Source organism: Aureobasidium namibiae (assembly GCF_000721765.1).
Source record: "Aureobasidium namibiae CBS 147.97 unplaced genomic scaffold scaffold_2, whole genome shotgun sequence".
In the NCBI taxonomy this organism is placed as follows: domain Eukaryota; kingdom Fungi; phylum Ascomycota; class Dothideomycetes; order Dothideales; family Saccotheciaceae; genus Aureobasidium; species Aureobasidium namibiae.
The window spans coordinates 1,719,133-1,746,937 of NW_013581207.1; the positions used below are offsets into that span (position 1 = coordinate 1,719,133).

The 27,805-nt window shown below is 50.7% G+C and overlaps 11 protein-coding genes across 11 annotated transcripts; 5 read left to right on the forward strand and 6 right to left on the reverse strand.

The window, feature by feature from the left end:
• On the reverse strand, positions 1-690 carry M436DRAFT_60827 (uncharacterized protein; the record flags this gene model as incomplete). The annotated part of the gene is made up of 2 exons (XM_013575626.1): positions 1-433; positions 539-690. 2 exons carry the CDS (start codon positions 688-690, stop codon positions 1-3), a joined length of 585 nt encoding a protein of 194 aa, XP_013431080.1.
• A 604-nt stretch (positions 691-1,294) lies between these two features.
• On the reverse strand, positions 1,295-1,653 carry M436DRAFT_78776 (uncharacterized protein; the record flags this gene model as incomplete). The annotated part of the gene is made up of 2 exons (XM_013575964.1): positions 1,295-1,450; positions 1,507-1,653. The coding sequence occupies 2 exons, from the start codon at positions 1,651-1,653 to the stop codon at positions 1,295-1,297; spliced, it is 303 nt and encodes a 100-aa protein (XP_013431418.1).
• Positions 1,654-2,532: 879 nt separating this feature from the next.
• On the forward strand, positions 2,533-4,723 carry M436DRAFT_38594 (uncharacterized protein; the record flags this gene model as incomplete). Its single annotated transcript, XM_013575389.1, has 4 exons — positions 2,533-2,700; positions 2,795-3,220; positions 3,272-4,086; positions 4,141-4,723. 4 exons carry the CDS (start codon positions 2,533-2,535, stop codon positions 4,721-4,723), a joined length of 1,992 nt encoding a protein of 663 aa, XP_013430843.1.
• Positions 4,724-5,512: 789 nt separating this feature from the next.
• On the reverse strand, positions 5,513-6,980 carry M436DRAFT_60830 (uncharacterized protein; the record flags this gene model as incomplete). The annotated part of the gene is made up of 3 exons (XM_013575627.1): positions 5,513-5,952; positions 6,007-6,832; positions 6,882-6,980. The coding sequence occupies 3 exons, from the start codon at positions 6,978-6,980 to the stop codon at positions 5,513-5,515; spliced, it is 1,365 nt and encodes a 454-aa protein (XP_013431081.1).
• Positions 6,981-7,315: 335 nt separating this feature from the next.
• M436DRAFT_60831 (cytidine deaminase-like protein) lies at positions 7,316-8,874 on the forward strand (the record flags this gene model as incomplete). The annotated part of the gene is made up of 3 exons (XM_013575628.1): positions 7,316-7,322; positions 7,387-7,654; positions 7,710-8,874. The coding sequence occupies 3 exons, from the start codon at positions 7,316-7,318 to the stop codon at positions 8,872-8,874; spliced, it is 1,440 nt and encodes a 479-aa protein (XP_013431082.1).
• Positions 8,875-9,389: 515 nt separating this feature from the next.
• Positions 9,390-11,386, reverse strand: M436DRAFT_38706 (UPF0061-domain-containing protein; the record flags this gene model as incomplete). The annotated part of the gene is made up of 2 exons (XM_013575403.1): positions 9,390-9,590; positions 9,650-11,386. The coding sequence occupies 2 exons, from the start codon at positions 11,384-11,386 to the stop codon at positions 9,390-9,392; spliced, it is 1,938 nt and encodes a 645-aa protein (XP_013430857.1).
• An 854-nt stretch (positions 11,387-12,240) lies between these two features.
• Positions 12,241-14,587, forward strand: M436DRAFT_69960 (uncharacterized protein; the record flags this gene model as incomplete). Its single annotated transcript, XM_013575775.1, has 5 exons — positions 12,241-13,005; positions 13,048-13,093; positions 13,130-13,194; positions 13,234-14,439; positions 14,492-14,587. 5 exons carry the CDS (start codon positions 12,241-12,243, stop codon positions 14,585-14,587), a joined length of 2,178 nt encoding a protein of 725 aa, XP_013431229.1.
• A 1,728-nt stretch (positions 14,588-16,315) lies between these two features.
• Positions 16,316-18,362, forward strand: M436DRAFT_38559 (heat shock 70 kDa protein; the record flags this gene model as incomplete). Its single annotated transcript, XM_013575381.1, has 3 exons — positions 16,316-16,365; positions 16,425-17,121; positions 17,178-18,362. 3 exons carry the CDS (start codon positions 16,316-16,318, stop codon positions 18,360-18,362), a joined length of 1,932 nt encoding a protein of 643 aa, XP_013430835.1.
• A 612-nt stretch (positions 18,363-18,974) lies between these two features.
• Positions 18,975-20,627, reverse strand: M436DRAFT_60835 (uncharacterized protein; the record flags this gene model as incomplete). The annotated part of the gene is made up of 8 exons (XM_013575629.1): positions 18,975-19,223; positions 19,320-19,355; positions 19,501-19,751; positions 19,806-19,857; positions 19,935-19,954; positions 20,098-20,148; positions 20,193-20,262; positions 20,394-20,627. The coding sequence occupies 8 exons, from the start codon at positions 20,625-20,627 to the stop codon at positions 18,975-18,977; spliced, it is 963 nt and encodes a 320-aa protein (XP_013431083.1).
• Positions 20,628-22,750: 2,123 nt separating this feature from the next.
• Positions 22,751-23,718, reverse strand: M436DRAFT_78783 (uncharacterized protein; the record flags this gene model as incomplete). The annotated part of the gene is made up of 3 exons (XM_013575965.1): positions 22,751-23,113; positions 23,183-23,371; positions 23,431-23,718. 3 exons carry the CDS (start codon positions 23,716-23,718, stop codon positions 22,751-22,753), a joined length of 840 nt encoding a protein of 279 aa, XP_013431419.1.
• Positions 23,719-25,715: 1,997 nt separating this feature from the next.
• Positions 25,716-27,485, forward strand: M436DRAFT_60837 (uncharacterized protein; the record flags this gene model as incomplete). Its single annotated transcript, XM_013575630.1, has 1 exon — positions 25,716-27,485. The coding sequence occupies one exon, from the start codon at positions 25,716-25,718 to the stop codon at positions 27,483-27,485; it is 1,770 nt and encodes a 589-aa protein (XP_013431084.1).
• Positions 27,486-27,805: the final 320 nt, after the last annotated feature.

Consider the following 27,805-nt stretch of genomic DNA (forward strand, 5'->3'; position numbering starts at 1 on the left):
CTAGCGTCTTCTAGGATCCCTGCTCGCATCAATGTTGGAGGTATTCGTGTAGGGGAATGTCTGTGCCGCAGAAGGAGCAGGCAAAGCAGCATTCGCCATGGCCGCTGTCGGACTCCCGAGCATCCTCTTTCCGGTCTCCGCAGTAGCCACAGCAGCAGATCCTCCCATTGGCGCAACGGGGGCCGGACCAGCTGCACTACTCTTCCTGCGTTCTGCTCCAGCCATAGCAGCACTAGCACCGGATTTGTCGTACTTCTTCAATGTGTCGACCAGAAACTGTCTCGACTCCTTTGCGCGAGCGTTGTACTCTCCTACTCTGCGTAGAGAGTCAAGAGCAGTGAGGACTTCAGCAGTAGTCTGCTCCGAGATTTCTGGGCGTGTCTGGTTTGCCCTTATGGCTTCGGGTGCGAATGCAGCGTTGAACATTCTGTTTCTAGATGGTGTAAAAGTAGAACTTAGCACTTTGCAATGGAAGAAGAAAACTCGAGCAGTCCGAAACAGTGTCTGTTGATAATGTGGATCCGATGTTGTGACTTACCTCACTTGACTGTCGAGGGCATCGGAGTTGGCAATCATTTGCTTCAGACGAGGTTCCACGCCATCGAGACGGGGTGTGCCCGGGTTGAAGTTGTTGATTGGCAGCATCACCGCTCTTGCCATTGTCTGATGTTCCAGCGTGTCAGTTTGCATGTTCATCTGAGACTTTTTGGATAAAAACAGGTAAGCGTGAGAAGGGAGGGGTTTACTGTGTCGTGCTGCTTTGTTTTCTTTGCCCCAGCCATGGCGCTTCTTTTTGAGTTCGAGGTGGTACCCCAGATGCGGCCAATTCTCGACGGTCAGGGCGAGATGGAGAGGTTGGCGAAGTTGGAAAAGTGACGTGGAAGATCATGAGTGTTTTGCAATTCTGTGATATTGGAGAGTGTTTGCAGAGTCTTGAGACGGAATCAACATTGGAAGCGCATAGATTGGACCTGATGCGACTGGAAACCAAGATCACGTGACCTTCAAATGATTGTATGCTCGACATTCAAAGAGCGATGGATGGAAGCCGGATGAGACTTTTGACAGGAAACAATGAGTGGAGAAACACGTGTGTATTTCTCTTGTGCCTGCGGCAATGATACAAAACTGACTACGCCTTTCCTTGCCATGTCCCGCTGTACTGTGTGACCAAAGCCGTCCCATCCCGTCCTAATTACCCTGTGAGGTATTCCTGTAGGTTGTATTGATTTCATCCAAACGCCTGTTCCACTCCTCATTTCCTTCCTGATTTCATATCGGGTGATTATGTGCTCTACGAGGAGCCTCCGGCAACAGATACGACCTGGTCATCCTCAACGACAGCCTGGTACTTCTCGCCCAAAGCCTTGACGCTGTTGACAACCTTGGTGGGTGCGGTGGCAGCAAAGCCCTTGATGAGAGTCTTGTACTCGTGAGTGATGATGCCGCCCTGATATCTGTTAGTCTGTGTAGTAAATACATCAAAGAAGTGCGATGTATACTTACAGCTTCCTTGATAACGGACATTGCGTGCTCGATGACAGAGTCGGGAGTATCGTTGGGGTAGCTGACGATGACTTGCTTGCTGTCGGTGGCAGCGTAGGCCAAGGCCATGAGGAACGCGATGAAGAGGAGATGGATGGTGAACTTCATGTTGATTGATTATGATTGTGATGGTTATGGTTTTTGATATTATTATCTTCTCGGTCAAAGGCGGTGGTTTGGGAGATGCAGATGGCGGGGATGGCCCGACTTTATGTGCTGAATGCAGTTGCCTGAGCTACCTTATGTCATGGGCGTCGCAAGGTTCGCCTTGGCTTTTGCCAAGAATGGGGCCTTGAAAGAAGAATGCCAGACGTCGCATGCCTACCAAACCATTACCATCCACTCGCGGCGACCTCCTTCACCGCTCTCTCCATTCCGACTTGGAACATCGCTCACATCGACCATCCGTCAATACCACACACACCCATCCGGTCGACAGACGTGCTCTCCGAGAGGCACAACTAACCTCTGTGCTACACCACCCGTGATCCGACACCTGTCCGCACAGAGAAACAAAAGAGCACAACCAGAAAGAGCAAGAACAAAGAAAGCCTCCCTACAACTTGCTGCTGCAGATTGTGAGCGCGAGTAGAAAAAAACCAAGGCTTGGGGTGAAAGTGGAGGATTCTTCACAGCGTCTTCGCAGAAGACCAGGAGCCGGCTCTTGACGACATCTATTGAGAGCAGTGGGCTGCTTATTGTGGGCGAGAAGAGACAATAGCTAGTATTGATCCATCACACTCTTCTGATTTCACGCCTTTTGGTGAAGCAAGTGTTTTTCGCTTGCGGCTTGCCATTTACTCACCTCTTGTGGTTGTTCAAGTCGACCAAAGGGCTTTGCATCTTCTACCGTCTACGGACCGGATAGCGCATTGACTTGCCTCTTTTCTTGAGCCACTTTCGAAGGAAGCTATCTGTGACTTGTAGTCTTCTTTCTTTTCTCTTCTCTTTCTACTGCTGCAAATAATATATTGCCTTTGAAGAATCATGTCTGCCGACCAAATCTCTGACGAGGTCGCTCTGGACTTCCAGGAATCTCTGCAAGATCTTCAGAACAACAACAGATATGAGATTAGCAACCTGACCATCATCGCCAAGGAGAATACCGAACATGCGCAAGCTATAGCTATGGTTTTGGAAAAGCACATCAAGACGGTAAGACTCAGAAGAACAACGAGACATCATCTTTTTGATCTATCCGAAAGAGCATATAATCCCTATGGAATATCGGTGACTAACCCGACTGCAGACTGCCCCTGGACGCAAGCTGCCTGCACTCTATGTACTCGACTCAATCGTGAAAAACGTCGGCACCCCATACACAGTCTATCTTGGAAGGAATCTCTTCTCAACATTCATGGATTCATACACTCTTGTAGATAGCCAGACGAGAAAGAGCATGGAAGCCATGTTGAAGACTTGGAAAGAACCCGTGCCTGGCTCTATGGATCCAAGACCAGTTTTCCCTGCAGAAGTCACTCGCACGATTGAAAATGCGCTCATCAAGGCAAGAACAGCCGCGGTGCAACTGCAGACCAGGAATCGCACTCCTCTCAACATGCCAGGAAGGCCCATGTCGACAAATTACAGAAACACGCCTACCCCACCACACAATGCTAGTCAGTTCCAGCCGCCTCCACAGGATCCCTATCAGAATGGATTCCGCAGCCAACAGGTAATTATCATCACGCCTTTGGTATTATTCTGTATGACTAACATGTTTCAGCCAACGCCTCAACACTTCTCATCGCATCAGTTGCCTCCTGACATTGCTCGTTCACTTTCGGCTGTGCTCAACCCACAAGATGATCTCAACAAGCTGAAGGCCGATATTCATGGCTTGATCCAAGGTTTCCAGTCCGAGTTCGCCCGTAACCCATACGACTCCCAAGTGCAGACCAAGCTTAAGGCTCTTCTCGATTTGCAAGCTGTTGTGCAATCTCAACAACTCAACTCAGATGCCATTGGAATGATCAAGAAGCAGGTGGCACAGTTGCAGGCAGTACAATCACAGCCCAACCCTCCTCCTTCGGCTACACCACAACAACCTCAATGGCAGGCTCCGACTCCTGTCGCTCTCCCGTTCCAACCTCCGCCACCTATCCCTCAAGGCTTTGCGCCTACTCCCTCAGCACAGCCGCCTGTCGCTCCTCCCGCATTTGCTCCTGGTATTCTTCAGCAGCTGTTGGCATCTACAGCAAACGGACAGAAACCGAGCACACCTGTGGTCCAAGCTGCCTTGAAGGCAATGCCACATCCGCCTGCCAACCAGTCACCTCGTGCCGCTGCTGCACTTCCTGCTGGACCAACTGGCAATCCTCTCCTTGACGCTCTCCGTGCTGCAAACATCCTGCCTGCGTCAGCTAGTGCTACCCCTGTGCCTGCATCGGGTCCTCCTATTCCTCCACCAGCAGCTCCTCCTGCGCTATCTATCCTCCAACAACTTCAGGGGCTTGCTCCAAAATTGAGCAGCACGCCTATGCCGCCTCCAGGCACTCCTGCCAAAGTTCGCATTCCCATGAACGCTGCAGCTTTGAAGAGGTATGCATATTTACATCCTATCAATGTGAAACACCCGACTAACATTCGTTCCAGCTTCCGTCCAGAAGTCGTGCACACCCTCTACGATGCACAGCCAAACCAATGCACAACTTGTGGTCGCCGCTTTTTGTCCACCGACGAGGGCCGTGCCCAAAAGGCTCGCCATCTCGACTGGCACTTCCGCAGCAATCAGCGCATCGCCGACGCAGCTCTTGCCGCTGGTCTCACCCGCAGCTGGTATATCGATGAGATGGAATGGATCCGTCTGCGCGAAGTAGATGCCTCTTCAGCCGCTGCCGACACGACTTCCACCGCCGTCACTACGTCCAAGCCTGTCAGTGTGCGTGAGAAGTACATCCCCGCACCCACTGGCGCCGCAGCCAATGCTACCTGCCCAATCTGCCAGGAGAAGTTCGAGCCTGAGTGGCACGAAGATGCACAGGAATGGGTATGGATGGACGCCGTCAAGGTTGGCGGTCGAGTGTTCCATGCTTCGTGTCACGATGAGGTCAAGAGAGCCAGTGGTGGAGACAGAGGTAGAAGCACTACTCCAGATGCCGGTGTGCTTGGTAAACGAAAGGCTGAGGCCGATTTGTCCAATCTCAAGACCAAGTTGAAGAGAGAGGTTGCTGCATAAGCTATGGAGAGTATATAGACCCGGTTGCTAAGAATGCAGCTGAAGCATATGCATACAATCACATCCACTGTTACCATGACCACATTCTTGTCTTTATATAATGTATGTCTCGTAGACCATTTTATCGTTACTTGATGTCAGAATGTATTGCTGCTATGTGATTCCTCGATCTGCGGAATGTTAATGTCCTTGACCTCGAGAAGCATCGTGACCTCTGACTCTTGCTGGCCACATGGAAATACAGACAGAACAGTATAGCGAGGAGATTGCACATGGTGGTTCATAGAGCAAAAGAACAACAACAATTGGTAGCAGCATGAAAGAGTGACGCGACGGCAAGAGTACTTTTTCCAATTCATCACAGTCATCGAATCCAGAGGGTTCCTTCGCATGATACCATTCATCACCTGTCTCTGACACAAAGCAAAAAGAAGAAGAAGAAGAACATAACCAAAGACAAGAGGTTTGGCAAAAACAGAACACCCCCATAACCGCCGTGTTGCTAGATTGATCAAGAGAACACTCACGAGGTTTTGCTTCCTTGTTTTTTGTCGTCATGGCATTGAATCGGCCTCGCCGAGGATCGGACCGGTGGACTCTGGCCGACTGAGCGGAAGGAACACTGCTTGACCGCTTGCGCCATCCCATCGGTTCGATGGAATTCAGGGTATTCTTGGGGAATATATTGCATGTTGTGGTGGTCAGGTGAAGGTAGATGAGAATGTTTGGCTACCTCTTTTTCTGTGCTGTCATCTTGAAGGATCTGCTACATGCATTGATATTACATCTCTATTCAGCTACATGGTCTGTGATATCAAAGCCTACACTTCGAGCCAACTTGAGTGCGTACTCCCAGCCAAAGTTGACCTTCCACTTGGCGCCTGGTTCAAGTACGTCACCACCAACGACTGCTGTCCTCAACAGCAACCTCAAGGAGCATAGTGTCGCCAGTTGTGTGTAGATGTCTATCGTAGGCGTGAGGTCGTGTGGTAGTACAGCTTGTAGGATGGCTAGTAGTCTGTCGAGAGGAAATGGACTGGGCGAAAGAAGGTGCCTAGGGATTTTGCGGTTCTTCGACTCACGGCCAGCGACGGCACCGCCACCTTTTCTGCGTCGCTTTCTTTCTGTGGTCTTCATGAAGTAGACGTTGTCTTGACGAGGCGGATTGAAGGACGCGAGATATGCAGCACAGAGAAGCCACTTCGAGTAGTATGGTAGATCGTGGGTGACTGCGGCATAGTCAGCGAGTGTGTTTGGTTATGGCGGCCAGTAGAAGTACATACCATCAGTAAGTATATTAGTGTCCGCCTGAGGCTCGTCGATGACCGAATCCAGGAGACAGCTCTCGGCTTGGAAGAGCCTACGTTGTGCTACCATGAGTTTGGTAAAGTCTCGAGTGCCGTACGTGCCATCAACAATCGGTTGTACAAAGGGTCGCCAGAGTTTGTCGAGAATCGATTTGAAGGCGACAACATCTCGCGCTGCACCGCTCGCTAACGAATCCCAAACGGCAGCACAGAATCGCGACCAGAGCCATGTGTCATCTTCGGCAGCAAGCTCTTCCGAGTAGTTGGCTGATGGTGATAAAGGCTCACTGAAGATGGATTGTGGTTGGCAGCACGCAATCTGGATGACTTGTTCCCGAGTATAAGGCGAGAAATAGATATGTGGAGCACCTGGAAGATGGAGAAGACGTGGATGGGGAAATGTGACAATCATCACAACACTGAGGCAGGGAATGAGTTGACCAAGACGTGCAAGAGTAGGTAACAGAGTCGGAGGAGCCTCCCTCTGCTCATCGATGCCGTCCAGAGCGAGTACAAATTTGTCGATGCCTTTGAGAAGACGTTCCAGAGAGCTTGTCAAAGTGCTGAGATTCTCGCACCTTGGGAGAATGATGCCGTCCAGAGAAACATTGGTCGCCGTCTCGATTGCTTCGACACAAGCTGCCAGAGTCCGCTCCAAGAAGTGACGACTCGTAATGCATTCGGTGCATGGAATGAAAGCATGTTTGAGGCCAGAAACGTCCAAGTAGGATTTCAGCAGACCAGTCTTTCCAGTGGCTTCTGGACCATGTACAATCAGTGTCCCCGAACTTTGCAGCCTTGGCTAGGCGATATCAGTAAAGACCACAAGCGTTTGCGATGGGGTTGCATACAGAAAGGAGGGCAGAGAGAGTCCTGATCTGCAAATCTCTGCATGGCCATTGGTTTGTCAGGGATAGAGACAAGTCATCCGGGAGCAGTTCCAAGCCCATGTTTGTTCCCTTCCGTGTCTCAAGAGATGTCAGGTTTACTGCTTCTTGCCGGTTTGCGCTGCTGCACTGGGCTGAGTGGTTTTTGGTGGCTGCAAACGGGCTTGGGAGTCTCGTCCAATGCTCAGATTGGCCCTTCTCGTAGATTTTGTACTCTGGGCGTAGGTGTAGGTCTCATTCAGTGCGAATAAAAGGGTAGTCACAAAGAATGGAAGGCAGCCTGTCAACAGATCAACACCGCGTTGCACAAGCAGGCAGTATGGAGATGGATTGAGTTATGCAAGGAGCCGGAGTTAAGGACAGCCATCCGAGCAGATCTGGGGAAGAGCACGCTAGCGATGAACCGTGCGTCAGAAATTGTTGTAGAGGAAGTCGCGACATGTGAAACTGTGCCTTCTTTGGTTTCCAGACCATGCAATGAGTGAAGAACAACGAGGAAGGTCCGCACCGCCGGGTGTTGGACCTGCGTTCAGCCCCGCGTATGATGCGTCCCAAGCTGACCTGGATGCTCGCAATCGCAACTCCCCATCACCCTCTTTCATCGACGACAACGACATGCCACCCTCCAAGCCTGGCCTCTGGTTGCTCAAGACAAAGGCAGAGGCTCGTGCCTCGACTGCTACTGTCCAAGCATGGACTATAGAATTGCCATCCAGAGCTGCTAACACCGTCCTGGGGTATGCTCGCTTTTGTTTGCGCGCACTGCTCCCTCGAGCTGACTCTTTCGCACAGTCTTATCAAGGACAACGTTCCTGAACTCGACGCCATCGACTTGCAACACATCCGTCGCTTTGCAAAGGCCCGCTTCCTACCCACTCACCTCGTCCCCGAGACCGTCGCCGTCAGCCGCAGCAGAAGTGGCAGCGAACATCATGCCGACGGCTCCTCTCGTGGCTCGTCTCGCTCTCGTTCATCGCGCAACAAACGCCGGGGTAGTGTCCCGGCCACCTTGCACCTGATCGTTAGTCCCGTCAGCTGCATTGGTGAAGATGCCCTTACCGAGATCCTCCTTGCCAACCCTCCCTTCGTCGACGACGGCTTCCCTCTCATCCTCAGAGAGGTCACCCTTCCTCTGCTGCCTCCTACAAGTGCAGAGCAAGCCGAACAGTGGTCTCAACAGTACTGGCCAACCATCTACCGCAAGACCAATCCCTTCGGCCCTCATCCTAGCATTATCGGCCGCGCCGAGGAGGAAGTTCTCTCTGACAACAACGTGCCCCGCCTCATGGAAATGGCCAAGAAGGTAGCCGGAGAGACGAAGGCTAAGTGCTGCGGCGCTGGCATTGGATGTGTCATCATCGAAAGACCTACCGGAAAGCCCATCGAAGTCATCGCTGTCGCTGGAGATGGCCGCTACCAGGGCCTTGACGAGGTCGCTGGTCAACAGAACCCTATGGCTCACGCCGTTATGCGAGCTATAGGTATGGTCGCACGCAAACGTGTCCGCAACGCTACCCGCGACCCTACGAAGCTCAACCCAGACATGGCCGCCCTGGACATCAACAAGCCTTCTCACAAGCCCGCTCCCGGTGCTCCCAAGTTCGTTGACAAGACTCTGCTTGACTACCCCTTGACGCCCATGGAGCGCAAGGCCTTTAACAAGGATAACCTCATCCCTGATGGCTACCTCTGCGTTGATCTCGAGATCTACCTCACCCATGAGCCTTGCGTCATGTGCACCATGGCCATCTTGCACTCACGCTTCGCTCGCTGCGTCTTCGGTATCCGTATGCCCAAGACTGGCGCTCTGACCGCTGATGGAGGTGGTCTCGGCTATGGACTGTTCTGGCGTCCCGAGCTCAACTGGAAGTTCTTGTGCTGGGAGTGGAAGGAAAAGGACCCATACGATGGCGACACCCACTTGCACCTCTTCCTCGACAAGAAGACTCAGGTCTGAATGCGTCCTTCCCCAATGATTCTCCGCAAATCTTGCTTCATTCTTCGACCTGAGTTCTTCTATCTTCTTCTTTCATCTTCTTTCCTTGTCTTTGTTACCGACATGGTTAGATAGTGTGTCGGCCCCGCTTGTTTCCGGGGGAGGCTTTGTTTTCTCTGAAGACTGCCTGTGAATGAATGGCAGCAGCGTTATGCACACAACAGCGAGCATGGTATACAGGCGTCAATATGGGTCAGTCGGTGGCAGTGTGATGAGCGTTTCTTATACCCCTTTTTCTGCACATGAACAAAACGAGACGGATGAAATGGCTATGATTACGGGCATCCCCCAAAGTCAATATATTACAAAACGATGTTTCTCACTCAAGTTTCCATTGTGAATGATGTCCACCCAACAACTACACGACACTTCCTTGTGCATGATCGCGATCCTGATTAAAACGGCAAAGTTGACTTCTATTATGGCATGGCAATATGGTTCGTACACTTCGTTTGGTTTGAGAAACATGCGACAGCTCAAGAGCTGCAACTGCACTGCATCGCACGCTTGACATGAGGCACATCACCGCAGAATCTGTCTTCCTCTTCCTTGTTCCAGCCCCAAGACTCCTCGAAGGGGTTGAGCGACATCTTCATGACACCTTGAAGAATGTCACGCTCGCCCTTCTTTTCCACTCTGTCGATCAGTTCGTCGAGGATCCATGATCTGGGGATGAACTATGAAGATACATGTCAGTCTTTGGCTCTTGTAAGCAATAGTAGGAGCAGTTTCTTACCTTGGGGTTGACCTTCTTCATGGCTTCCTGGCGTTCGGCATCCTTGCCTTCACTCCAGTCCTCGATGACACGATTGCGCCATTGCTCGAGCCACTTTCCGATTCTAGTTCTGGCATCATCCTCGCTGGTACCTACAGTGCCGCCGAGGCCTTCGCCGTGGAAGAAGCGACCAGCGACATACTTCCTTTGTTCCTCAGACTCAATCTCCGATAAGTTGACGTTGCTGAGTTTACGGAAAGTGTGGTTGAAGTCCAACTCCAATGCTTCGAGTGTATCCAGCAACTCGGAGAAGAGGACGTCAAAGTCTGAATCTTTGCACTGCTTGAGACCGAGACGTGCAGACATGAGACGCTTGTATTCTGCCATGAAAACTGCGCGGAACTCTTCGCCTGTCTTCTCGATCAAAGCCTCGGCGCGCTTGATTAGCTCGTCGGCCCAGGTCTTGCTGACGCCTTCTGTGACGAACTCATTGTCGTCGCAGCGGGCTCCGGCGCCGATCAGTTCGCCAAAGGCCTCACCTAGACGCACAAGGTTCCACCAGATGATGCTCGGCTGGTTGCGGTAGCTGTAACGTAACATGTGGTCATCGTGGTTGGGTGTGTAGCTAGGATCGAAGTTGTCGAGAAAGGCGAATGGGCCAAAGTCAATAGACAAACCAAAGATTGATGTGTTGTCGGTATTCAGCACGCCGTTCGTGAAAGCGTATGCCTGCCAATGTGCGACCGTCTTTGCGTTTCGGCGAGCAATCTCGCGGTAGAGACGTGTGAAGCGGTTCTCTTCGAGTTCGTTCTCGCCCTGTACGACAGAGGCTGCGACACCTCGCTCGGGGTCAACGACCGACTCAGCTTTGTCAGTGGAGTTCAAAGCACCTGGGAGATTCTCCCAACCACCAAAGACATCTTCGGCAACATAGGTTGCCAACTTCCGTATAAGGCCCCGGTCGCCACGAGAGCGTGCAAGATCGAAAGTTCCAAAGCGCAGCCAACTTTGAGCGAAACGAGTGACGATGGCGCCAGGCTCGATACGTTCTCTCAGAGCCTTGTCCTCGGGAGTGAAGGTCAATGCTAGCGCGCGGGTAGAAGGGATACCAAGAGCATGCAAGTTCTCGCTAACCACAAACTCTCTGATACTGCTTCGAAGAACAGCCTTGCCGTCTGCAAATCGACTGTATGGTGTTTTGCCTGCGCCTTTGAGTTGAACCTCGTAGCGTACATTCGAGTTGGGGTTTGTGGCCTCGAACAAGGAGATAGCACGGCCGTCACCTAGCTGGCCTGCCCACTGGCCGAACTGGTAGCCGCCGTAACATTGTGCCCATGGGTAGATTTGTTCTCGTCGTTGTTGCTCTTCCGGCAGCATGTTTGATTCTGAAGCCTTGGCCTCATCCCATGTTAGGATCTTTGTGCCGGATACCGTGTCTTTGAAGTCCTGTGAGTCTGTCGAGGATGGGTCGATGGCGAGTGTTTGGAGTGCTGCGGGAGATACGGCGAGGACCTCGTACTTGGTAGGCGGATCGGGGCGAACGTATGTGTAAAGAGCGCCCTTGACCAAGCGAGGGCCGAGATGTTTTCGCTCGGAGGCATGCGAACTGGAGGGAGTGGGGAAGTTCTGGTCGGGTGGCAGGTTGGTGGTGAAGTTGTTGGACTTTGGTAGGTCCTTGATCGAGTGTGTCTTCTCGTTGGTCTTGGTCGAGTCGTACAGGGCATTCTGGTGGCCAGCGGTGGTGATGTGGGCGGCCATGAGTGCGATGCGGGTGCGGGCTGGCGATGGACGCAGGCTGCGTGCTCTCGATAGCATAAACAAGGTGGGTGGGTAGGAATGGACTGTCTTGCTAGGATGAGTATGCGGCTAAGAAGAAAGCGAGAATCAGTCGTATTTGTATAAATTCGCCTCGAGGTGACAATGCATTGACGATGATTGACGTCGCCGTGATGGTCGGAAACACATGGCGACATGTGGGGTCACCGCCTTTGCCCTTGAGCCTCCTTTGTGCATGTCACTATTACTATCATCTGACTCTTGGTGGATCACCCTCTCAATACCATGTCTTCACTGTCTCGGCTGGTGTCAGTGCTCTTGCTGAGGTAAGAGTGGTGTCTTTCAACCAGACCCATCCTCAGTGCCCAGCTGTCCTGTTTGTAGCGCTGTCCGTTCATCTTGACAAGGTGCCGGGTTGCTAGGGCACTTGCTTCTGACCAACACACTCGCTCTCACTTGGTCTCAATGACAATACCAAGATCATCTGCTCTGATTTACATTCCCTGAGTTCATACACTGCTTCTTACGAGTTACCGCCTTCCCATCAGGGAACAAGGAGATTGCACTTGCCATAACCGTGGCTTCAAATTCAATCAGTGGCTCCTTCCCCACGATCTGAACGTGTGCGACGGGACTTTTCAAAACAGCCGCCCGTCAACAAGACTTTACTCCCTTGCATGCGCGCGCTGAGGCGCATCATGTGCACTGCTTGAGTCCAAATGCTCTTATGTCTCTTCCCAACTCATTGCAAGCACGCGTTACGATGCAACTGAAGACATCGATCCATACTTACACTTGCAAATCTGTCCATCTTCAACCTTCAACTTGCAGCAGACATGAACCCAGTAGACGACCATCACAGAAAATATTGCGGCTCCAAACTTCTATACGACAAATTCAGGATCAGACAGCCTGTCTTTCTACAACGAAACCTGAGAAAAGTTCTCGATCACCATGAACACAGTCTGAACACTTACAATAATCCCTCGACGAACGCTACCTCGGAATTGGCAGCGACAGATATGCTCTCCAACAATGAACATCCACGACTTCTTCCAAGCATGAAAATGCTGTCAGCAGCCACCAAACCTACACAGCAAACACTCAGAGCTCTTCCAATGAGCATTGTCAAGAAACGATGGGACTCTAATGGTCAACAGGTGTCAGCATTACCGATGCCAGTTGCCAAGCCAGTGCCATCTGCAACTCCGTGGCTTCCTGTCCCCAACCAAGTTCAGATAAAATGCAATATGTTTTGTAGCATCCATGCTTATGATGCTGAGAATGACAGACTCGGCGCCCATCTGCATACCGAATCGCATCTGGCTACCCTGACTGGCGTCGAAGATGACAAAGGCGATATTGACTTTGCCATTGACACGAAGCCTTTCAAAGTCACCGAAAGTCAGATGCTAGCAAACCACAGCAGCGGCAGAAGATGGAGAACAAAACCTCATCCTGAGACTGTTCTCAGTTTCGCTATCGAATGCTTCAACTCTGAGCATGCCTCCCAACTTCTTTCTGTGATTGATCCGGACAGCATAGGGACAACTCTGTCCCCAACACAGGCTCAGCTAAGGGCGCATTGGAAGAGGCTATCTGTCTGTCCGATACCTACCCTAAATTCCCTTCGGCGATCTCAGCATGAGCCCAACAACCAAGCACCGCGTGCCGACGTCAAGAATCTAGGTTACCTTCTCAGAGCGGATATCTCTTGGAGCCCAGTCACCAAGTCAAATGGAACTCCGCTAGCTATATGCAACCACATCATGCAGGTGCTCGCCCCTAGAGTTCGAACCCAACTACCAACAACGACGCAACATCAACAGATCCGTCGCATCACTTATGTTTTTGATGGTGGTCCGATAGGATCGAGAAGTGTTATCTGCACCAACTTCAACTGTGTCTTCTGTCCGGACCGTCTGCCTCATCCAACATTCGACAGACTTCATTTCCATTATTTGAGCTTCCATGATCATTTCACCTTCAAGGTGCATAAGCCGGCAACGACAGACTCTGATTTGGTTGCTCGCACAGTATTCATCGAACTCGCGACACCAAAGTACGAGCGAGCTAGCGATAACGTGTGCGATGAGCGGGAAATCACTTGGATCCAGCCCAAGATCCCTTTCGATCTCCAACAATATCTCTCCGAAGGCGGTAATAATGTCTGGGCTAGTGGTAAACAGTTGCCTCTTAGGACCTTCCCCAAGACTGCTAAACCAAGCTTCATGTTCAAGGGAGTGGCGCGCACAAAGACATTTTCTACCAACGGACAATCAATATTTACGCCATCGGACCGCCAGCCAAAGGTGGGTCCGCCTGCAGAGGTCAAAGAGGTACCGTCAAGAAAGCGAAAGAGATACCTGGTCCCTGACATCCTGGATGTCACCATATTTCGTGCAGAGTCTAAACGCGAGGTAAAGCCCGGCGAAAGACTCAGCGAGAGCGATGCTGAGCCTGATGACACATGGCTTCGAATCAAGCACGGAATAGAGGATTTTCCTCAGCTCACCGGTGCAGCGAGACAATTTGCAGATCTCTTCGATGGTCACTTGCTACAAGATGAGCCAAGAAATCTGGCGAACGTACATATTGGTGAAGCAGTCGTTCGTTTCGTGCGGAGGTTTACAGTTCAATTACGCCAACCACATCTGCGACAAGAACTCAAACTCAAACTTGACGAACTCAGGGAAATGGATCTGATCTCAGACGAATACGTTGATTATTGCCTCGCCTTGGTCGCAGAACGAGAGCAAGGACACATCAACGGTGGCCCTGCGATCAAAGAAGAGTTTCCATCTCAACATAGTCGCGTCCCACCATCAACTAACTTGCCTGGTCATAACGCGCTGGACATTATCATGATTGACGACAGTGATTCTGAACCTGGCGCTGAGGTTTCTCCAGCAACATTTCCACAGACGAAGGACGACGATACAGACATGCAAGATGCTGTTTACCATGCACCAAATGTCTGCGTGTGCGGCAAAGTGGCTTTGGGCTCACACAAGGTCATCAGCTGTCAAAACATCGTAAGCTTATCACTTAGTCGTAGATGAACTGTCGACTAATTTCTTGAAACAGCATTGCCCACGCACTGAGTTTCATATGGCTTGCGTTGGTCTTCGGAAACGAATACCCGATTGGCGATGCGAGGATTGTAAAACCGAGACGAATTAATGGAAGCATCTTGCGCAAGCCATGCCTTGCCTTGCTCTTTTCCTCTGACATTCGCGGTGTTTGGTCTGGGCGCACAAAGGGACAACTTTCAGCGGGAAAGGGAAACATTGCATATTTCGATTTAGCACAAGCGAACACCAGCTTTTCAGTCTCAAGACCTGTTTTTCCTGTTGCTACACTTTATGTTGCTGCTCTCTGGTGAACCCGAGCGAACATACCTTCTCATCACTGTCTGAATACATACAGTGAACGCAGTCTATGTTATAGATGATTAAGGGGATCCGAATAGTCGAGAGATTGCATCGATCATGTTACAAAGTATAACTCATTCCATGCGAGTTGTTTGATGAGTTCATCGTCGATAATTGTCGACAAGGACCATTATGGCTTTTGTTGACAACAACTATCCGCTCTCTGCGCTTGACAAGGTGGCCGTGGTCGCCTTTTGAAGCTCCATGATGTAGGATTGCGCTAAGAGTATACATCTAGCCGGATCTCGATAGAGCTGTGATAGATTTCGTGAACTGCCTAGTCAGTGTCTGGTCTGTTGGATAGTTAAACGATTGTTGCTGTTAATATGTGCGCCACTGGCGTACTCTTGAACATGTTGGACTTGCTGGACTCTCCTGGTGGCCAGTTTTGCAGTTACTCTTTTACGCAAAGATTGCGCTCGAATCGTCGACGAAAGACAAAAAGCCTGGCAGGATCCTCTCAACCGATCGAAGTGGTTTGGCAGTCGAAGGGATATAGTTTGAGATGTCAAGTAGGGCAGCAACATCTGCAGACGACAACTGCTTTGTCAATGAAGAAGCATTTGTACGCGCCGTACGCGTCTTCCTCAGGCCCATCATCTGTTACGAAAACATAGGGCGGCGTCCTCGCTATGGAAATGCACGATAGATTCCATGACTGAGAGGTAACCAAAGAGATTCAGCGTGATAGCGCTTTTCGATGGACGAGGGTCATCTCTCGGGAGTACTGTGTATTGTTGCAGCTGGCAGCCTGAGGCTCCTTCGAAGCCGTCGAGAACATCGAGAGTCTGGATAACAGATTCTTGCTCTCCGGCTCTATACTCGGCTCAGGCTCTCTTTGTAAGCAAGGCTATTGCACTTACTCCTTTTTCTGAGCTGGCAGACTCTGCTCACAGGGCTTGCCACCGTGGGTCCGTCATTGTGCATTCAACCTCAGCGTGAATTTTGTTGACCGCTCTGGAGCCCAGAACAAAGCGACCCTGCCCCAGAATATGATTCAGAAAGCATAAACGCTCGGACCATCTCGAAACGTCATTTTCCATACCAGACCCCGCGGCGGTGCGCAAACAGAAAGAAGTGAGGCAGGTGCGCTCCAGAGTGAATTGAAAAGGGCAATTGCCTTCTCGAAGTAGCCAGAAGCTGCAAGCGATATACCGAAATAACTAGATATCACAACCATGTCAAAAGTGACGGAGCGTGACGAGACAGATGGGTCCTAGGTAGGTAGTGGTGGAAATCTGTGGAAGACGATGGAACGAATTCGTCGATTCTGGAGTGTCGCTGCGCAACCAAACCGCCGCTGCACGGATTTATAAAACTTACTTCTCTTTCTCACACCTCACCTCACAACTTTCTTCTCTCACACTCAATCAAAAGCACTTTTCTTTACGACCTTGACGACATCTTTTATATCGTCAACAAAAAGCTCTCTGTTTGATACCCATCTTCTTTTCCTTCAATTCACAACACATCCAACATGGCTCCCGCTATCGGTATTGATTTGGGTACCACCTACTCATGTGTCGGGTATGTACAAGCTTCGCCACCTGTTTTTCTCGAGACATCCTACTGACTTGCCCCTCTAGTATCTACCGTGATGACCGCATTGAGATTATCGCCAACGACCAGGGTAACCGCACCACCCCCTCGTTCGTTGCCTTCACCGACTCAGAGCGTCTGATCGGTGACTCGGCCAAGAACCAGGTCGCCATGAACCCTCACAACACCGTCTTCGACGCCAAGCGCCTCATTGGCCGCAAGTTCGCCGATGCTGAGGTCCAGGCCGACATGAAGCACTTCCCCTTCAAGGTCATCGACAAGGCTGGCAAGCCTGTCGTCCAGGTCGAGTTCAAGGGTGAGGAGAAGACCTTCACTCCCGAGGAAATTTCCTCTATGGTCCTTACCAAGATGCGCGAGACTGCCGAGTCTTACCTTGGTGGCACCGTCAACAACGCTGTCGTCACTGTTCCCGCATACTTCAACGACTCTCAGCGCCAAGCTACCAAGGATGCCGGTCTGATTGCTGGCCTCAACGTCCTCCGTATCATCAACGAGCCCACCGCCGCTGCCATTGCCTACGGTCTTGACAAGAAGGTTGAGGGTGAGCGCAACGTCCTCATCTTCGATCTTGGTGGTGGTACTTTCGATGTTTCGCTCCTTACCATTGAGGAGGGTATCTTCGAGGTCAAGTCTACTGCCGGTGACACTCACTTGGGTGGTGAGGACTTCGACAACCGTCTCGTCAACCACTTCGTCTCTGAGTTTAAACGCAAGCATAAGAAGGTGAGCCAATCCATGTTACCATTGTCGTCCGAACTAGCATGCTAACTTTTTCACAGGATCTTACCTCCAACCCCCGTGCTCTGCGCCGTCTGAGAACTGCTTGCGAGCGTGCCAAGCGTACCCTCTCTTCGTCTGCTCAGACCTCTCTCGAGATCGACTCTCTCTTCGAGGGTATCGACTTCTACACCTCGCTCACTCGCGCCAGATTCGAGGAGCTTTGCCAGGACCTGTTCCGTGGCACCATGGAGCCCGTCGAGCGCACTCTTCGTGACGCTAAGATCGACAAGTCTTCCGTCAACGAGATCGTTCTTGTCGGTGGTTCCACTCGTATCCCCAAGATCCAGAAGATGGTCTCCGACTTCTTCGGTGGCAAGGAGCCCAACAAGTCCATCAACCCCGATGAGGCTGTTGCCTACGGTGCTGCCGTCCAGGCTGCCATCCTTTCCGGTGACACTTCCTCCAAGTCCACCAACGAGATCCTTCTTCTCGACGTCGCCCCGTTGTCTCTTGGTATCGAGACCGCTGGTGGTGTCATGACCGCCCTCATCAAGCGCAACACCACCATCCCCACCAAGAAGTCCGAGACCTTCTCTACCTTCTCCGACAACCAGCCCGGTGTCTTGATCCAGGTCTTCGAGGGTGAGCGTGCCCGCACCAAGGACAACAACCTCCTTGGTAAGTTCGAGCTTACTGGCATTCCTCCCGCCCCTCGCGGTGTCCCCCAGATTGAGGTCACCTTCGACGTTGATGCCAACGGTATCATGAACGTCTCTGCCCTCGAGAAGGGTACCGGCAAGACCAACAAGATTGTCATCACCAATGACAAGGGCCGTCTCTCCAAGGAGGAGATCGAGCGCATGCTCTCCGAGGCTGAGAAGTACAAGGAGGAGGATGAGGCTGAGGCTTCCCGTATCGGTGCCAAGAACGGCCTTGAGTCCTACGCCTACTCCCTCAAGAACACCATCTCCGACCCCAAGGTTGAGGAGAAGCTCCCCGCCGATGACAAGGAGAAGCTCCAGGCCAAGATCAACGAGACCGTTGAGTGGATCGACTCTAACACCACCGCCACCAAGGAGGAGTACGAGTCCCAGCAGAAGGAGCTAGAAGGAGTCGCAAACCCCATCATGACTGCTTTCTATCAGCAGGCTGGTGGTGCTCCTGAGGGTGGCATGCCCGGTGCCGCTCCCGGTGGCGCTGCTCCCGCCCACGACGATGGCCCTTCCGTTGAGGAGGTTGACTAAGCGCATCGCTTCAGCACAATCTTTCGTCTTCAGCATCTTACAGCCGGCGTTGGTAGAGGGATAACAAGGACTTTTTCGAGTTGTCTTTTTGCTTTTGATATCATGAAAAACGGTTTGCAGAGAAACTGCATTCAAACGTTACTTTAATGTCGCTCATAATGAGTGTAACGAAGCTTTCTTTTCCTTTCAAACATGTTTCTTTCGACCTTTTATGTGACTGTTGCTGTGACTTTGCTTCTCCAGGTGTATCGTTTTGTGCTTTGTTTTTCTTCAACAACATTTGCTTCCCTCGCTCGCGCTCTCTATGGACCTTGTTTTGTCAAAACAGCTATCAAAATGCACAGTGCTTTTATGGTTTGAACAACATCCACTGAGTTGGAACCTGCTAGTTGGTCTCAATGATTAACGTCCGGTCACTCAAACAACTGTGCATTTCTATAGCTTTTTTCGTTTAAGCGTGTCCATTGAGAGTCAACCTCGACGACGCCCCTGAATTGGCCACCAGGGTACTTTGCGTGATGTGACGTATGGGCAGCCAACTCTTTATGCTCTTGAATGAGCTGTTTCACTTGGGTACTTGGCACCGGTGAGGTCGATCGTCGGTGTACACATTCATATGCTGTTGGAGCTCCCAGGTTGTTTTGAAATCTTTGGGGCACTCCGTGCATTGATGGGGCTTCTCGGTAGTGTGACGTTGCATGTGGGAGTTGAGCCGACCAGATCTTCGCAGACTTTGCCACACTCGGTGCATTTCTGAGGCCGAAGCCTCTGGATGAGATAGGTCTCCTGATACTCAATGCCTTCTTTGGTGATAGGGCCGACAGGTGATAGCTTCTGTTGCTTGGTTGACTCGGACTCGTGCTTGAGTGAGGTCCAAAGATGAATCTGTCCTATCATTGACAACTAGGATGGTTCTCATCAAGGACAAGGCCCAGTCGTTTCTCGATGTCGACTTACTGCTTGAGCTTTGTAGGGAGAGTTGCGATCGTATACCTATCCTTGCCATCTTCCTCGGTCTTCAGTAGTTTGAGAAGGACGAGCAGAGTGTTCTCGCCTCTATGGAGTTTCCCTTTCTCTTTCGAGGTGGCAACTTGTTGATAAAAGCACGGCCGAACAGTCTTGATTGCGAGCAGCGCACAAAAAGTGTTCGTGACCAAATCGGCCAGATCGTGACTCCTTTCTGGCATGTCTCGTAGAATCGCCTCGGGATGGTGACAATATAAGTGAATCTTCTCTGGCTCCAAATCAAGGCAACCATACTAGGGCTGACCAAGTCGTTCAGCCTCAGCTGACCCGACTGCAATGTTATACTCAAGTACCATCCGAAATCCGATGTAGTTTCCTCCTTGCTCAGTTGTGCCTCCAACGGGGCTCTGTGTGCCAAAAGAGCTATCAAAGTTCACAGTGGCCGGTCAACACGAGCATCAAGTTTGAGCTGCTGACCAAGCTCAGTGGTTATTCGGCGTCGAAAATCGACTCGAAGACTCAAGCTAGCCTATTGAACAATAAAATTGCCAATTTATCTCGCCTAAGATCCGACAAGCTCCCAGTGATGATCGTTATACCGCTTACAGTGCCTCGTAAAATCGCCTCTGGATGGTGACAGTAGAGATGTATTTTCCCGGACGCCAGGAGCAGGTGGCCATGCTATGGCTGGCCGTATGGTGGGATCTCGGAGAGTGGAAAATACACTCTTTCCTCGTTGGCATTGGAGCTTCACACATGAGATACACACTGTAGTCGAAAGCTGAGACAAGCATCCTATGGACCTCCACTGTAATCATCGCTGAATACATAGCACATCGGCGTTAGCTTCTGTTCTGCTTGCACCAGGGTGGAGATATTCTGAGGGGGCTCTCCAGCCGGACCATTGTCCTCTCTTCTTCTGCACCCGATAGGCCTATTTTGGTCAGAATATTACATAAGCTCCTCGGACTCATCGTAGTCTTGACTGGATGCTCATCGTTTCAGTCTCTGATAGTGAAAGGGCAGCCCTTCCAAGTTGTCCTTGACATCTATACTGCCACATACAAGACGCACACTATAGTCCACAGCCGAGACACGCTTTCGGTGGAAGTCTAGGTTGAGTTCCACGACCTCAGCCGGAAATGCAGCATCGTATGGGCGGCTCTTGTTCTGGTTGCGCCAGCTAAGAGATGTCTTGATGAAAAATCTCTCGATCCAAGCCAAAGACGTCTCATCTTCTGCACCCGACAGGTCCATTTTAGTCAGAATGTTGTGAATACATATGTTCCTCGGATTCATGGTTGCCTTGGCGGGGTTTTTCTCGTTCTTCCCATCTGCTGGTGGGTAGTGTAGGGTGATCAACCCAGGTGATAGCCGCTGGCTATGCAGCACGATGGGTCTCGTTCTGCCCGTGCCAGCGGAGAGAGATATCCCCAAGAAGAATCTCTCATGCTAGGCCATTAGCATCTCGTTCTATGTATCCGATAGATCCACCTTGGTTAAGGTGTTGTGTATGCAGATGTTCCGTGCTATTATTATGCTTTTGAAAGGCGCCTCGTCTTTTTGATAGTCCGCCAGTATACGGTGCAAGTTGATTAATCCAAAGGTTGACACTTTTTCTTAGTTTGAAATGCCGCACGGTATGGTTGGCTTTTATCCTTCTCACGCCAGGTTAGAGATGTCTTCAACAAGAATCTTTCGGTTTAGGCCAGTTGCCCTCTTACTCTGCACCACATGAGCCCATCTTGGTCAGGATATATGAATGCAAATGTTCTTTATATTCATGGTAGTCTTCAACGGCTGGAGATCGTTGCGAGAGTCCGAAGGTGGGTAGTGGAGCGTGATCAATCCAGGCGAGATCGACATATCTGGTGATTCGACAAGACTATGGTTATCCGGAACATCTGTTTTCCAAGTCATTAATCGAAAAGTTGTGGCAATGTCGCAGCATGAGGCTCAATGCATTCGTGTTTGATCGACAACAGTCTACATACGAGCGTGTGTGGCTTGATTTTGCCGTTGACATCGAACCACACGCTGCGAATACTTCGATCATGCCGAATGTTCCAGCTGTCTGGCGAGGATCGCTAGACTTCTTGCCCTTTCGCAAGTCCTCCAAAGATAGCTTCAGAAAGTCAATTTCAGCAGCCAAATCGCAGTTTCGGGCATCTGCGCAGACCGTGTATCTTCATGTCAGAGTACTTCCCGGCAGCTTTCACCCCGGTGTCAGGTCGGCATACACACCTGCATCGTATCTCTGCCGATGATGATCCTCGTGAGATTGTTGTTGCAGCACTGGCCCCGTCGATCGCTCAGTGGTTGGGCAACCAAGTCCTACACATCTCACCTATGGCCGATGATTTACGTTGAGAACGACCGGACCAAGGCCATCTTGAATGTGGTATGACCCTGTCAAAAGAACCACCGACATCAAAGATGGTACTATATTCGTAGATAGAGACTCTTCCTCTGTCTCGTTGAACCTTTGACTGCGCAATCATGCCTCTCTAGTCGTGCCATCAACTGTGCACTTGTTGAACACGATTTAGACCTGTCGATGTAAAATTTCCACAACATAACAAACTCGACGCCCGATACCAATGCAAAGTTAAACCATTGAAATGGAACGACGGCAATTTTGACAAATACGCGATACCTTACCATCTCTCTATCGCTTATATCGATCATGGATTCGTAGCCATGTTGTGTCCGCTGGTGTTTCAATCATCCAAAGTTGACAAGGTCATCCACCCTCTTCATGCTGTGCGATACACTCATCGGATGGGGAGGGCACAGCACTCTATGTGCCAAGTTAAGTAGATATATTTCTGACAGATAGCATTTCAAGCACATACGGCCACAGTCAGCTGAAAACTGGGCATCCCGTCCGCTCTGCCATACATAAGCAGTTGAACGGCAGATTAGTACTACGGTGGGTGACCACGTGGGAATCCCTGCTGCTGTATGTTTTGTTTTGTTATTGGCCCCCAACCTTTTGCTCTTGCTTCTCAAGTCATGATCATCATCTAGTGATGCCAAAGACGAGCTGTGATACAAACAGAAGTGTATCTAGGAGTTGAGAGGTGTGTGTCCACGCCTCTTTATCCGCGTAGACTTGGCTCGACCTCTTCTAAAAGCCGCTAGGGTATACATCATCAAATCTATCAAATGAAACAGCGAAGAGGATCATAATCGATTTATACTTCTGAATACTGACCTGCAATATAGAAACATATATATATACGACCCTTCCAGATACCAAGATATAACAGAAATGTCGCAGCAGCTTTTAGCCATGAGTGTCCGGATCACTCAGGCATCAAGCGCAACCAAACACACACATGCCCTTGACAAACATGCCCATGCCATCATGCCATGAACAATGACGGTCTGCATAATGCCACAAGTATGCAGAGCGCCATCTAAGCATCAACCTCAGCATTGACCTCAGCAGCAGCTCTGACAGCAGGAGAACCACCCTGAACAGCACGCTTAGCAACAGTAGTACCAGTAGTCCTGCCATCAATAGAGCCGGTGGTACGACCGCCAGCAGCAACAGCAGGGCCAGGCAGGTCAGGATAAGTAGTGGCGGAGCCCCAAACACTAAAGTTGATAGCCTTGTCGTTGATTTGGTAGACGCCAGGAATCTTGACGCCTTTGGGGACAGAGTTGCCTTTACCACCTTGGACCTTGATCTGAGCGCAGGAGTAGTAGAATTCGGCTTGCTTGTCGTGGGCACCGTGGATGGCGATGTGTTCGCTGCGAACGAGGTACTCACCGTCGGGCTGCGGAAGAGAGATATAAATTAGCATTGGGCCGTGAGATGTGTTCCAAGGAAGTTCCGAGAAACTCACGATGTTGCTGGGGACGGTGAACTCGATGTTGTTCTTCTTCCAGATGCACCATGCGTCATTCTTCAAAGCCTGGGCATTTCCAGACTTGCAGAGCAGATCTTGCTGGACCTTGAACCAGTCACCACTACCATCGTAGCTCTTGACCGATCCAGGGGCCTTGCTCAAGTAGACTTGAGCGGGACCAGGGTGCTACAGAGCACGTCAGCAAATCTATCCTCTAATAGGACGCACCGATACTGGTAACTCACCTCGATTCCGTTCGCACCAAAGCCTTGCTTCATTCCAATCTTGTCACCAGGCTTGACGGTGTAGACCTGAGTGTTGGCACCCGATCCAGCACCCGTGTTGCAACGAAAGTCATTCTGGAGAATTTCTCCGTACTTGGTGGGCATGTAGCCTCTGGTGTGCTGACGAATGTACTGCCAGTCTTTGCCGACAGGGGCACCATTGACCAAAAGTTGAGTGAAGGTGTAGTGGGCCTCAATCAGGGGAGTGAAGCCTGCAAGGGCGGCAAGGGCAACGGCAGTGAAATGCATTGTGTATGTGATGTGTAGGGATTATTTTTCCGTAGGTGTGTATAAAGTTGAGTACTAGGCAGAGCCGGCTGCAAACAAGGAGAAGTGAAATGTAGCGAGTGTTGGATGAGGGAGAAAGAGGTGGATTGAGGTAGTTTCCGAGTACTTAAATAGCCATGCTTACCTTGGTATGCACTGTTTTTGACCATTGATTGATATGGCATGTCAATCTGCCAACCCTCTTAGCGAACCTGCCCAGGTTGGTCAAACATGACTTGGAGAGCAACCATACTCAAGTTGAGATGTGTGTCCAGCTAAAGATAGATGGATCATGAGAGACGACCAGGTCTGTAGGTTTGAGAAACATGCAAGTAGCCAGAAACTAGTGCTTTGAGGGCGATTCATTCGGCCGATACCAGCTTCGCGAGCGGCATGTTCTGTCCTGAAAGTCTTGGCCATAGGGAAAAGTCAAGTGTTGAAACATACCATCAGCAATAGCAGTCTTGGTTGTACGAACAAGCAATAGGCCAAGTAAAACAGCAGGGGAGACTGTAGGCGCTTTGATATGGAGACATAGCCAAGCCTGCTACAGGTGTCAGGTAGAGAGTAGCATCTTCTAACTTCGTCGACAGATCCGTATAGACTGCGCCAACTCGGTTTCTCATGGAGAGACGGGAGAACGGGAGAGTACGGGCGAGTCTCATCGTGAAGGAAGTAGATGCTTCGTTGGAGATATAGAGAGCCGGTATCTTGGCAAGTGCATCTCTCGAGAGCGAATAGTCAGAGAGACGGCCAGCTGCTCGACCACTAAGTCATTCCCCTAGTCTGTGGAAGGCAGTCTTCGATGAACTACACGGTAGGTGATGTGCTGTGGTCGAAAAACAAAAGAAGTCAGGATGGATGTCATTGGTAAGTATTCTTTGGCGTAAGACTTCAAGGCCTTCGATCCATCAAGGAGAGGCTGGGTTGTTTCAAGTCGTCGAACCGAGCAATCTCTCATGATATTGACAGAAGTCGCGGTCGGCGAATCTCCAAAAAGAGAAGCGACCGTGTCGGAAGCTGTTCCCATCAGATGGCTTCCACTACGCCCAATCGAGCGGTCACTTCGGGTGCTCGACTTGCCGAAAAAGCACTTCGAATCGAGCGACGTCCGATCACTGTACACTTCCGAAATGTCATAAGACAACTTGCCATACCGTATAACAGTGACGACAAACCGCCCAAGAATCAGAGCTGCAAATCTCACGCGAGATCTGGCCTTCATTTCATGAGCTCAGCACTCTAAACTACACAAGTTTCATGATCGACACTTACTGCTTCATGCAACTTTTTTGTATCCAATATGTAGGTAACCATACAGGTCCATACACATGCTTCATTTTTGCCAGGCGCGAATGATCACATTCCGACCGCTATGAACCACGTCTAATCTGCAACTGGGCTGAACGCATTGTTCAGAAACGCTGCAGGTCTCCGACACAAGCCTTCCTTAGTCTAGACTGAAGACCGCGTATGAATCTCGTCCCTATGTGTCGAGCCTGTCTTGTGTGACTACATCTCTCATGTGCAGATACCGTGATCTACAACCGACGGCAGGATATGATACCTTCCAAAGGTATGTGTGATCACAAAGTCAAACTCAAGACGGAACCATCACACAACGACAGATGTTAGATCAGGCTGTCTGCTTCTACTGTCAGAAGCATGAGCGTTCATGTTCCAGCGGATCATCGGATCCAGTTCGTGGGCGGCTTTTTTGGCGCGCTTGCCAGCATGAGATCACAATACACGGATCTGCCACGAATTGACTGACAACAAGAGCACATGCATTGGATGGCCGCATGACAGTTCTAATCCCTGGAGTATATAGGACCACCTCCCATCCTCTCTCATCCTTCTCCTGAACACTCTACCTTTCCCAAACAACCCAACAACCATTCTCCATTCAACATTGTTAAACATAGTACATATTCACACCAGTATCCACAGCCCCTTGAACTCACCAGCACAGAACAAAGATGTCTTTGTCTCCAGATGCGCAGGATTTGCGCCTCTTCCAGTACCTTGCTCCGAACACCTTCAGTCAACTATTGGCACAGAGCCCAATCGCTTCCAAGTCCTTGAAGGTGAAGATGCCGAGACAAGCCATCGATAGCGGACATGAAGAGACCGATTCCGACCCCTCGCCTCATGCTCAGCCTCCTGCTTCAACTCCATCGATCAAGTCCGAGCCTCACAGTCAATCGACCCGTGCTGATAGCACCATCCAAGATGCTGCTCCATACACAACTGGACCCGTCTCTGCCGAGGTCATCGCAATACCAGACGACGGTGAAGTACCTGAGATTAGAGCCTCATCACCATTCTCCGCCGACGCCGACTCCGTTGATCACGACTACATGAGCGACGCCGATCTTCCCGAGAAACTGTTCCGTGAATACGAAGGTTATGACAAACTATCTCTTGTCAAAAAGAAGGTCTGGGAAACCGAGCGAGCAACAAAGTTCTTCCAAGAAGGCAAACCTAAGCACTTTGAGTGTTTAGAGCACCTGGTGAGCGGTAAGCCGTGTTCTACTCTCCAGGAGTATCTTCCATCAAGACTGGTAGCCCGCCCTGTCATTTCCTCCTTCTTTGGCCACAACAAGGGAGGGTGGAACCATGTTATCAAGAGCGTGCGAGTGTTCTTGTGCAGAAAATGCTACCAACGCCACGAAAACAGACTTCACTCGCACATGGCTCCTGTTCAGCTACCTCTCTTGCGAGAATTCATCGACAGACTCGAGAGATGGCGTCCTGGTTGTCTCCTCACGATCCAGCTGCCAACTGCGATTGAAGCAAAGGTGCAGAGATTCAACAGAAAGATGGAGGAAGAGGGATCTGTGAGAAGTATTGTAGCGGCAGAGCTCGATGCTGAAGACTCGGAGGGTAAGAGTTCGAGAGCCGCCAACACACCTGTACTCATCGCCATCAAACTAGAGAACCGCTTTGGAGGCATCAACAAGACCACAGCAGATCTCCACAGTCTGTTGAATTGGCTGGATACCAAGTTGGCAGATGGCACCATTGAAGATCTCCCAGCATTTGAGGCTCTTATTGAGGAGCGTCCACAAGACAAGGGACGCCTACAAGTTCGAAAGCAGGGTCGTGATGCATTCGCGAAGACACTGCTCATGAGAGTGCCGACTGAACTTGCGTCTACCTCAGAGGCGGCCACCGAGTCGGAACACACGCCTACACACCGTCCTGCTAGAGCTGGTGCAAGGAAGAAGCCTCGTCATGCCAACAGATCCCGAGCCACCACCGTCGCTTCCTCCCCGAAAATTCAGGCTGATTTGCCGGCTACTCGTCAACCCACTGGTCCAGATGCGACCGAAGATATTCGCAAGGGAGGAACTGCCAACAATGCCTCCGCCCTGGCAGGACCCTCTGTTCGTCCGAAGATCATACTCAAGTTGAAGGGTAAGAAATCCGTCAACGCCGATCCCACAACCATCAAAGCTCAACCACGCATCACCAAGAAGCGCAAGCGTGTCACTGTTGCTACACAAGAAGGCGGCAAGAGCGAGGAGGAATCGGCTGCTCCTGCCAAGAAGGCCAACCTTGCTGCAACAACGCAATCCTCACCTGTCGAGGAAGTCGCAGACGTGCCTACAGTCAAGACTGTCAGTGACGGTCAGACTCAGGCATCTGAGGAGCAAAATTTGGAAGTCGTGAGCGGTGTCGCACACTTGGCTTCTTTGACATTCGGCAACTTGGAAGTCATCCTCGACTTCCCACCCGGTTCTTGAGAGATTCGATGAGAGTATATGTTGCTGCTGTTGTCTTGAATTTTCGTTCTTTGTTGCTCTGATGACGGAACGGGAATATTGGCAGAGAACGATCTGTCCTTCTACTATAATGTTCATGTCTTGTTCTAGGAGTTCTGATGTGTCTGAGCGAAGACAGTCTTTCCAGGTTGTGGTTATCTCAGATCAAACTTACGATGTTACAGAGGTCATGAAAGTTGACGTCCGATTCTACGAACAATGATATGTTGTTACTGATCTTCTTCTTCCCCACGTGATGCAGTTTATGACAGCAACTCAAAGTGTTCTAGTTTCTGCGAGCA